General features: G+C 49.3%; 1 protein-coding gene across 2 annotated transcripts in view; it reads right to left on the reverse strand.

Moving 5' to 3' along the window:
- Nucleotides 1-3,262: 3,262 nt before the first annotated feature.
- DHRSX (dehydrogenase/reductase X-linked) overlaps nt 3,263-12,050 on the reverse strand; it is a 182,722-nt gene continuing 173,934 nt past the window's right edge. Inside the window, exon 7 of one of the 2 annotated variants that reach the window (XM_079727820.1) lies at nt 3,263-3,726. In XM_079727820.1, the coding sequence (XP_079583946.1) occupies nt 3,523-3,726 (204 nt within the window). In that variant the 3' untranslated portion in view covers nt 3,263-3,522. Of the gene's footprint in view, nt 3,727-4,001; nt 4,219-12,050 lie in introns of those variants that run through there. The other variant, XM_079727821.1, reaches the window with a different exon arrangement.

Genomic DNA, 12,050 nt, shown 5'->3' on the forward strand with positions numbered 1-12,050 from the left:
GGCCACCACATGAAAAGTCCCAGACGCTGGGGTCTCAGCTCTGCCAACCACAGCAGGATGCAGGCGAGGAGGTGAGGGCCTCAAATGTACACGTCCTGGTCTCCTGTCCTTTTACACCAACGTCTCCTGGTTGCACGACACAGAATTCATAACATCTTGTTCATCTGTAAGGAAAACATGGTCTCCGGGGTTAGACACCCCTGAGGTTCCCACCTAAGTGCCAGCAGGAACTTGAAACTGGGTGAGACACCGAGTCTTTCTGAGGCTAAATGCCCACCCATACGACAGGACTTACAGTTCTCAAAGTGGCACACAGGGGTCAAAACCCTAGGTCAACAAAGTATGGGCCTCGGATAAATCTGACCTCCCCCCTTTTTTGTAAATAAAGGTTTATTAGGACACAGCCACACATGTTAGCGTAGTGTGTGTAGATGCTTCTGTGTCATATGGAAGAGCTGAGTAGTTGTAATAGATCATAAACCCCTAAAATATGAAGATATTTATTAACTGATCCTATATATAAAAAGTTTGCTGACCCGGAAACCCTACCTATCTATCTATCTATCTATCTATCTATCTATCTATCTATCTATCTATCTATCTATCTAGTGTAGTGTGAACCCCACTCTGGAAGAGCTGCTGGCTGTTATTCCAACACATGAAAGTGCTGGGGGCTGACATCAGGTTTGGGGCCTCAGTGGGATTTTGTCAATTGAGGGAATGCATGGTTAGCTGACCAGTGGTCCCCGGTCTTGAAATTCAGGGTGCAGTCTGGCAGGAAACACACAGAGTCCTTTTGCTAGCATTCTAAATGTCTGATCTCTCCATGTTGGAATTTGAGAACCCAAGAGCCATTCTCAGAGAGAGGACTGAGCCTTCCTTGCCTGACTGGTGGGTGAAGCAGGGTGGGCCCGGACGCTCAAGCAAAGGTCCACTAAGCTGCTAGAGATGTTCACATGTGTCAACAACTGTATGAGTTTCTTGTAACAAATTATCATCAAGGTGTTGGTATCTTAAAGCAACTGAAATTTATTCTCTCTCAGTCTGAAGATGCAGGGCTGAGCTCCCTGAAGAGGCTCCAGGGGAGGGTCCTTCCTGCCTCTTCCAGCTTCTGGGGGCTCCAGGCGTCCCTGGACTTGTGGCCGCATCCCTCCCATCTCTGACTCTGTGGTCACATGACCCCCTCCCTCTTCTGTAATCAGTTCTCCCTCTCCCTGTTTCCAATAAGCAACCTTGTGAGTACATTAGCCCTACCTGGATAAGCCAGGATGGTGTCCTCATCTTAAGACCTTAATGATACCTGCAATGATTCTTTTCCCAATAGGAACACATTTGCAGGTTTCAGGGGTTAGGATGTGGACATATCTCTTGAGGAGCCACCATTCAAGCCACTACAGAGGGAACTGGATGAAACCAGGATGGTCCCACCACTGACCTGTTTCCAAGGCATAGAGGGTGGCCGTCACGCTGCTGAAAGATGAGGCGTCTGCAGACTCTGGAAGGTCCATGATGAAACTAGTTCAGGAAGAGCCTGACAGACCGCGATGGGCACCCACATCCAGGGAAGCACTGGGCATTCGACATGATTATTATTATTATATTAGTATTGGGGTTTGAAGTATAATCCAAGCCCTGCACACATCTCCAGGAGAGAAACATGCCTGTGTTAACATACGATGAAATGAAGCAGCAGATACCAGAAGAGAGGCTTCATGGGACCACTGAAGGGTAAGTGGGCAGCAAAGCTGCCACTCTTTGACTAAGGCCCTAAAAAATGGTGGGGGAATGTGCAGACCTGCAAACCCTGTGCAGCTGAATGCCATGATTGGTTAAGTCCAGGCTCCGTCCCCTTCCCCGTCCTACAGACCCCACGCTGACAGGTGTCCAGGCCCCATCCTACAGACCCCATGGTGACAGGTGTCCAGGCCCCATTTACAGACCCCATGGTGACAGGTGTCCAGACCCCATCCCCATCCTACAGACCCCTTGGTGACAGGTGTCCAGGCCCCATCCCTGTCCCACAGACCCCATGGTGACAGGTGTCCAGGCCCCATCCCTGTCCCACAGACCTCATGGTGACAGGTGTCCAGGCCCCATTCCCGTCCTACAGACCCCTTGGTGACAGGTGTCCAGGCCCCATCCCAGTCCTACAGATGCCATGGTGACAGGTGTCCAGGCCCCATCCTCATCCCACAGACCCCACGGTGACAGGTGTCCAGGCCCCGTCCTACAGACCCCATGGTGACAGGTGTCCAGGCCCCATCCCCATCCTACAGATCCCTTGGTGACAGGTGTCCAGGCCCCATCCCAGTCCCACAGACCTCATGGTGACAGGTGTCCAGGCCCCGTTCCCGTCCTACAGACGCCTTGGTGACAGGTGTCCAGGCCCCATCCCAGTCCTACAGATGCCACGGTGACAGGTGCCCAGGCCCCATCCTCATCCCACAGACCCCACGGTGACAGGTGTCCAGGCCCTGTCCTACAGACCCCATGGTGACAGGTGTCCAGGCCCCATCCCCATCCTACAGATCCCTTGGTGACAGGTGTCCAGGCCCCATCCCCGTCCTACAGATGCCATGGTGACAGGTGTCCAGGCCCCATCCCCATCCTACAGACCCCATGGTGACAGGTGTCCAGGCTCCATCCTACAGACCCCATGGTGACAGGTGTCCAGGCCCCATCCTACAGACCCCTTGGTGACAGGTGTCCAGGCCCCATCCCCGTCCTACAGATGCCATGGTGACAGGTATCCTGGTCCCATCCTACAGATGCCATGGTGACAGGTGTCCTGGACCCATCCTACAGATCTCCATGGTGACTGGTGTCCAGGCCCCATCCCCGTCCTACAGACCCCCATGGTGACAGGTGTCCAGGCCCCCTTTCTTACCCCGTGTCCTACAGAATTCCCTACCCCTCTGTTGAGGGTCTTTCCATGAGACGGGGTGAGAGCCCTGATAGGTGCCCTGATGGCTGCAGGAAACCCCTAGGACCTGGTCCCCCTAAAGATGGTAGGGCAGAGGGTTAGGGTGGTCACATGACCCTCGATCAACAGACTAAGGAAGGCTCATGTCTCTCCCTTTCCAGGGCCCACAAATCAGAGCCGCATCTCTGGCACAAACTGCGTGTGCGAGAACAGGACACAGGACACCCTCAAAGCCACCAGCGCCCAACAGTCCCAGGCTCCCTTGAAAGTGTTTGTTTCACCCGGATGTTTCTACCCCAGGGTCCTCGGCGCCTCCGTGCTAAGCAAGAACACCGCCTGCATGGCTGGCAGGGTTTAATGACTCAGGGCACCCGGCACAACTGGACACACTGGGGATCACGAGATTCATGGCTGAGGACCAGCTGCTTAGGGTCGCACTCAGCATTCCTCTTCTCCTCAAGTTCCGGCCCAGGGCAAGGAAGCCGACGGGAGACACTGGGGAGACAGAGCCCCATGGGCGGGGGATGTGAACGATGCAGACATGTGGTCCAGCACAGACACACCTGCGAGCGCCTGGTCACGGTCTCCCCGGCGGGTGGCTAACCCGAGAAGACCTCCTGGGTCACATCGGCGATGCCCGTCAACTGGCAACTTCTGGCCCACAGCTGTCGCTGAAGATCCAGGTCGTACGTGACCGCCAGAGACTTGGTCTCTTTCTCGTTGTAAAGATAGCAGCCGCCACGGCCTTCCAGCGCTGGGGTGACTGCCGCGTAGATGGAGGTCCAGGCTCCCTCGTCCGGGGTCTGCAGGGAGAAGAAAAGAAGAACAGGAGTCAGTTTTCAGAGCAGAGACACGGCGTCTCCATGCTCACAGACACTGTGGGTGAGACATAGCACCTCCAACCTTCTTCCATCGACTCAGGCACAAACCCAGGCCGGACAGGCTGGGGCAGCCCAGCCTCCATGAGTGCAGGAAGGTGCACCCACGTGGGTTTTATTTCCACATTGGGTTAATCCATTTTGATAGATGCATATGAAGAGCCCAATGTAAATACTCAGGTCTCCAACTCTTTTTTTAAAAATTTATTTTTATTGAAGTAGAGTTGTTTACAATGTGGTGTTCATTGCTGTATGGCCAACACTTGATGAAAGTGAAATGCTTATTTGTTGGCTCAAAGCAGATGACTGTTCGGCCTCTGTGTTGAACGCATGACATTTAGCAATTTGAGATGGAAACGTGGAGACAGCAGAAAGGTTCTTGGTTTCCATGCAGTGAGGAGAGTTACAGTAGGATACCTGTAAGTTCAAAAAAAAAGGTTGAAAGGCTGAGAAGAGATTGAGAAAAGTGGACCTCGGGCAGTAGGAGGGAAGGAGAAAGGCTTGAACGCCAGACACCCTGTGGGTTGGGAGCTGGTCCCTGGGCATGATCAGTGGATTAGAAGACATGGGGTGGGGTGGGGTGGGGTGGGGTGGGGTGGGGTGGGGTGGGGTGGGGTGTGTGTGTGTGTGTGTGTGTGTGTGTGTGTGTGTGTTATAGAGTATTACTCAGCCATGGAAAAGAATGAAATAATGCCATTTGCAGCAACATGGATGGACAAATATCCTATGATATCACTTATATGCAGAGTCTAAAAAATAATACAAATGAACTTATTTATGAAACACAAACAGATACACAGACATAGAAAACAGAGCTACAGATACCAAAGGGGAAACGGAGGGAGGGATAAATTAGGAGTTTGGGACTAACAGACACACACTATTATATGTAAAGGTCCAACTGTACAGCACAGGGAACTATATTCAATATCTTGTAAGAACCTGTAATGGAAAAGAATCAGAAAAAGAATATATATATATATATATATATATATATAAAACTGAATCACTTTTCTGTACACCTGAAACATTGTAAATCAACTATAATTTTTTAAAAACTAAAAAAAAAAAAAAAAAAAAAAAAAGAACCGGTGGATTAAAAGAACCAGGCAGAGAAGTTCAAGGGATTAGACCTTGTGGGAAGTGAGGGGCTTTGGGGCTACGATTCAATATCCAGAAACCAACAGAATTCCCTCATCTTACTGTCATGACAATGACTTTTCAGGAGCTCATTGCATGTAACAAACTTTTGGAAATCCGCTCACGTCGCCTAACCCTGGTCCTTTCTCGTGTGCCTCTAAGAATGTACCATTGTAGGACCCTCAGGTACACACCCAGGCCAGGAAACAACCCCACGGTCACATTTTCTGGATTCAGACGTGCTCAAAAGGGGTATCTCAGAAGTCGTGATGACAAATGTCCCCCGGCACTTATAATCGGGCTGGAGAAGGTTAAAAGGGAAGTAAAGGGCAAAGCTTCCTTTACTCCACGAAGCCATCTGACAGGCAGAGAAGCTGCAACTTTGAAGGTATTGTCTGGAAGACCAACACCTCCCCATGTGATCTCCCAAGAGGGCTGTGTACCCACCTGCCAGAAACACTGAACGTGACAAAGATGGGAAATTGCTGAGGGCAGCCTGGTAAACTGTTCCTTTGATGTTACTGGGTCCCATACTCAAGGAAGCAAGATCCTGGGACCCTACGGTCAAGACATGAGTGGACGAGGACAATCTGAAACCTATGGGCATCTCCCGGGAGGAGCTTGAAGGTGTGCAAGGAAGTCTGCAGAGGGGAACACGCATTATTGGAAAGCCTGTGTTCCCTCATGTGTTGTGACAGGGTGGCCACAGCGTCTGGAGGGGGTCAGGGGTCATGAAGGGAACAGTGTGCTTCTTCAGGAAAAAACATTCATTTCATTGTAGCAACGAGCTCCTTTAGACAGGATTCTACTACTTTTTTATGGAGATAAAGTTATACAATATTGTATGTCAGTTATAAGGTATAAAACATATTGATTTGACACACAGTCTTATGAAGACTCCTAAGTGTTTTGGGGTTTTTTCCCCAAGTGTTGATAGGGATTTTTTCCCCTTATTTTGGGTGCAGTTTCCAACTTTTAAAAACGCTTAGGTCACCTTTTCCACCAGCCCCAAGTCCTCATCCTTGTCAGTTCGTCAGTGTTGATCCAATGCTTTCTCACATCTGTTTTTCTGTATATGCACTTCTTTTCAGATGTATGAAACAAAAAATCCTCCAAAAAAAAGGATTTACTCATTTTAAATAGGAGACACTGCCTGCACATCGCATGTGCCCTGAGTCTGTTTTCTGGGAATGGATGTTGGATTTACCTGTCTTCCTGGGCCAGTGGCTATGACCTGTTTCCACCTCAACTGGGCGTCCTGTGATTCGATTCTGGTGCTGTCCACCCAGAGCTGGCAAAGCCTCTGTGTGTTTATGGCCTCGGTTCTCCTTAACTGCCCTCACCACATGTCTCTGGGGTCCTCCTGTGCTCCGGACCCACTGACTATAGGTACTGGGGTACCCAGGACCCCCACAGGGTTGAGGATTTCCAAGAACGACTCACAGAATTCAAGACGACATCTCCTTGTGATTCCACTTTTATGATAAAATCCAGATCAGGAACAGCCACATGAAGAGCATGGGCCACAGGGTGAGAGCTGGGAGGGTCCCACACATGTATTTTCCAGATGATTTTCCATTATAGGTTATTACAAGAAAGAGGAACCGGTTTTCCCTTTAGTGGTGTCTGAGACGTTCTTGTTTGGATGGATTTACACCTCCTGGGCAAACACATCCTTCAATCAGCTCCCGGGACGAGCTTGTTTTGTAAGTCAGCCGTTCTCCAGGCTGAGGATTCAGGGGTCCATGCCCAGAAACCCCCCACGTTTTACCCCCAGAGTGAGTCACCTCCATCAGAAAGACCTGCTTTGTTGCAGCCGCAGGCTCCCCCACTCCTGGGATTTCCCTAGGATGTGTCCAGCCCTCTCTTTAGAGGCTGCTTCCTTTGGGTCCTCCAGCTTATCTGGGGGTCCATTTCCCCCACAGGTTGAAAGTCCTCTTGTCTGGGTAACAGTGCTTGTGATCAGCATGTCCAACTAAAACACAAGGATGGCAGTTTTAGAAGATACTGCCTGTGGTGTGCTGGACATGAGCTTGGGATGCCCAAAGGACACAGCACTGTGCCCAAAATTCAGCTACTGTCAGGAGACGGGATTGCAGTGGAATTCTGTTGATGATCGTGTTTCTGAAGGAAAGGGACTTCGAAGCACAGACATATACCCCCATGCACACACAGTCACATGCACTCACACATATACACCCATACACACACACAGTCACATGCACTCACACATATACCCCCATGCACACACAGTCACATGCACTCACACATATACACCCATACACACACACAGTCACATGCACTCACACATATACACCCATGCACACAGTCACATGCACTCACACATATACACCCATGCACACAGTCACATGCACTCACACATATACACCCATACACACAGTCACATGCACTCACACATATACACCCATACACACAGTCACATGCACTCACACATATACACTCATACACACACACAGTCACATGCACTCACACATATACCCCCATGCACACACACACATTCACATGCACACACATATACCCCCATGCAGTCACATGCACACATATACACCCATCCACACAGTCACATGCACACACACATTCACATGCACACACATATACTGCCATGCACACATTCACATGCACACACATGCATTTACATGCACATATTCACATGCACATATACATACCCTCATACACACATTCACACACACATGCATTCACATGCACTCACACATTCACATGCACACACATATACATCCATGCACACAAATACATTTACATGCACACACATACATTCACGCTTACTTGCATATACTCACATGTACACACACTCACCCAGGGTAACCCTGCCCAGCCAGGGAGTTCTCTGACATAGAAAAGGACAGGAAAAGAAAAAAGAGCTGTTCTTCTTGCTCATGCATCTCATGGAGAATTAATCTCATCCACTTATCCCACTTAAACACATGATAGATGCTAGGCTAAAAACAGCCACCCCCGAGCCATTTGCAGAACATTTCCAAGCCCTGGGCAGATGATAAAGATAGAGGAAATGAGATTTCATCTGTACTTTTTAATTCCTAAATGTTTTGACAGCTCACGAAATGGACGGTTTTATGCATTTCTTCTTCCTGACATCCGATGTCACTGTCCTAACCCTCACCCATCAGGGTGATGACACATCATGCCTGAGTGACAGGCAGAAAGTCTGGTAGACGCTGAGATGCACACGTGTGTGTATAAGCAGGCACACACATACACTCGGTCACACGCACAACACACACGCTCTCCCACGCCCAACTTTAACTTTGGGACATTTAGCTACATCCTCTGGAGGAGGGAGTGGCACCAAAGAATTGCGGGTCCCAGGACCAGGGTTCAATTTCTCCATCACCTCTCGTGACCCAGGAGACCTTGCTGGAGCCACCCACTCCCCGTTAGCCTCAGCTTCCTCACCCGGATGCCAGGTGTTCGTGTGGGTGTCTGGCCCCCAATGCTCAGGTTCTGCCACGTGGACCTGAGACCAGAAACGTCCATGGCGGGTGGGAGATGCTTCTTAAACAGGTGTCCAGTGAATGCATACGTCCTGCTATGAACGGAATGTGCATGACCCCCGAGTTCATACACTGAAGCTCTGATCCCCGACAGGGTGCTATTAGGAGATGGAGCCTTTGGGAGGGGATTAGGGTTAGATGAGGTCATGAGGGTGGGGCCCCCAGGATGGGATTAGTGTCCTTAAAAGAGAGGAAGATGCCCCAGAGCTCCCTCTCCACCACGTGAGGACACAGCAAGAAGGCGGCATCTGTAAGCCAGGAAGACAGCCTCGCCAGGGACTAATCTACCCACGCCATAATCTCAGACTCCCAGGCTCCAGAACCTGGAGAAACAAATGACTGTTGCTTAAGCTGCCCAGTCTGCAGTGTTCTACTGGGGCAGCCTGAGCCGATGACTACATGTCCCAACTCTATATTTAAACGAGGATGTCTTCAGGTTATCCAAAAAGCATGAAGAGGAAATAACCAGCACACCTTTCCCCAAATCCTTTTGAGCTAGAACCCAACAGACAAAAGTGGTCATGGTACTGGTCCAAGCAGCTTCGGTGGGAACAGCAGAAACTCCTGCAGCACCTACCTGTGCCAGGCGCTGCCCTGAACACCACGAGGGAATCCTTCTGAAGCATCCCACCCCCATTCCTGATGATGCCTTCAAAACACGTCTCAGAAACAAACATCCACGTGGCACCCAGGCCGTGCTGGATATTGGAAAACACTTCGTAAATGCTGGCACATTTAATCTGTATTCCAACACCACGGCGTGCACACAAATACAGCCTCTAATTTACAGAGGAGGATATGCGGGGATTTTTTTAACATATTAAAAATGATTCAGTTTTATGAATGAACACATATTAACTTCACAGTTCATCGTCTAAATAATGCATTTCAAAAATCCGCTGTAGGATCCTTGATCAAAATAAAGATGACAAGCATTCAAGAAACATCCTTGTTCTTCTGATGCCGTGATCTGAGGACGGTGCCTCCTACAATTTTTAAAATGAAGGCTGCACCTCCCAGGTACACCTGCTGCAGCTCCCAGTACAACTGGATTATCTGTCCCTGTTCACTTGTCATTGATAGGAGCTCTTCCAAGCATGATGAAGTGTGTTTCCTGGGCGCCATGTGCTGGGAGATGAGAGTTGGATTCTGAATAGACAACAAGATGCTCTAAAGAGTGGTCCCTCTGGGATAAATAACATCTCCCATTTTACCTGCAGCTTAAAAAAAAAAAAACTAAGATCCTCTTGGAGACTTGTAAGAAAGCAGAGATGTCTCAAATGTGAAGCCAAACCCTGGTAGGAAACATGGTGGCTTTTATCAGAGGCTTCGGAATCCCTGAAGGACAGATGCACGCCAGGGGCCCGGGGCACAGGGCTGGGGACAGCACCGTGTATTACCAGCTGAAGTTTTTCTCTGCATGAAGCCAAGAAAGATCATTTAGATAAGAGCCCCCGCGCCCCTGGAGCGGATGACCAGCAGAGACAGTGGGTCAAGGGCTGGGTACAAGCGCACAAAAACTAAAGAAATAAAATAAAATAAAGCGAAGGAAAGAGAGCAGAGGGTGGGGTGTACACTGTGCATAGCAGAGCCGCGAGCTGTGTGCGGTGAGAGGGGAACACGGATGCCTTATAACTACATAATCATACAGGGCTTTACAGTGTTGCAAATGCTTTCCCATGTATTATGTCAGCAATGCTCACAGCAGTCTTAGGAGATGGTATTATCCAGAATTAACAAATTATGAAAATGAGGGGCGGAGAGGAGGGAGGGGAGGTGCTGCACGGAATGGCCAGGTCTTGCTTCTTCCAGAGACTCCAACCTTCCCCATCTTCCTCATCAGTCACGACGGGTGCGTCACCCACACTCACGGCCTCGTGGGTCACCTCCCTTCCTGCCTGCATGTTTGCAAATTCCATTTGCACCTCTGAGCTGCAGACAGATGCTCATGGCAGCCCAGCTGGCATCCAGAGGTAGAGACCCTACGTACACACCTCAGGGTCAATCATCCGTCCATCCCCACCTGCCAGTTCCTCCGTTTCCTGGACAGCCACCACCATGCACCCCGATTTCCCTGAGTCAGAAACCCCAAGTGACCCAAGTCTGTCTTGGTTCACTTTCCACGGGCAACCAGTCAAGACCGCGTGATTTGGTCTCTAGAATCATTTTCAAAACGAACTCCTGCCCCTCTGCACTGGCCTCTAACCAGACCCCAGGTCCATCCCACCATGCCCTCCAGTCCACGGGATGCTCTGTAGGCTGGATGCATCTGATCCTACAACATCACTGTTTTGTGGGGGGTTTTTTGAAGTACAGTTGATTTACAATGTTGTGCTAATTTCTGCTGCACAGCAAAGTGACTCAGTTGTACACATATAGACATTTTCTCTTTTCATATTCTTTTCCATGATGGTTTATCACAGGATATAGAATAGAGTTCCCTGTGCTCTACAGTAGGGCCTTGTTGTTTATCCATCCTATATGTAATCGTTTGCATCTGCTAACCCCAAACTCCCACTCCATCCCTCCCCCATCCCCCTCCCCCTTGGCAACCACAACTCTGTTGTCTATGTCTGTGACTCTGTTTCTGTTTTGTAGATAAGTTCATTTGTGTCATATTTTAGATTCCACATATAAGTGAGATCAGATGGTATCTGTCTTTCTCTGTGTGGCTTATTTCACTTAGTATGACAATCTCTAGTTCCATCCATGTTGTTGCAAGTGGCATTGTTTTGTTCTTTTTTATGGCTGAGTAATATTCCATTGTATATATGTACCACATCTTCTTTGTCCATTCATCTGTTGATGGACATTTAGGTTGTTTCCATGTCTTGACTATTGTAAATAGTGCTGCTATGAACACTGGGGTGCAGGTATCTTTTGGAATTAGAGTTTTGTCTGGATACAAGTCCAGGAGTGGGATTGCTGGATCACATAGTAGTTCTATTTTTAGTTTTCTGAGGAACCTCCATACTGTTCTCCATAGTGGCTGCACCAACTTACATTCCCACCAACAGGGTAGGAGGGTTCCCTTTTATCCACGTCCTCTTCAGCATTTGTTACTTGTAGACTTTTTAATGATGGCCATTCTGACCAGTGTGAGGTGATACCTCACTGTAATTTCGATTTGCATTTCTCTAATGATTAGTGATGTTGAGCATCTCTCCGTGTGCCTACTGGCCACCTGTAATAACATCACTATTGACATCCATTATCGGGCGTCCTGGGAGGAGGTCCAGACCCAATGTCTAAGACACTCATTGGGGCTGGGACCAGTTGTCCTGGGGAGAATGGAGACGGGGGTAGCTCACACCATTTGTGGCGATCTGGGGTTCTGATGAGGGACCCAGCAGACAAGGGAGAAATGACAGTATGGCCACCCTCATCTTGAGCTATTTCTGCATCACCAATGGTCCCAGCCTGGTTCAGGCTCCTTGGACCTTAGCCCAGCCTTCAACCCCCACCAAGGGCTGCACCTTTTGTGTCCTGCGTCCACTGCAAGGGCAGATTCTTCCTCCTTTCAGCACTCATGAAAATTGCTGAGAAAGCAGGAGTACC

Source organism: Hyperoodon ampullatus, assembly GCF_949752795.1.
Source record: "Hyperoodon ampullatus genome assembly, chromosome: X".
In the NCBI taxonomy this organism is placed as follows: Eukaryota; Metazoa; Chordata; class Mammalia; order Artiodactyla; family Ziphiidae; genus Hyperoodon; species Hyperoodon ampullatus.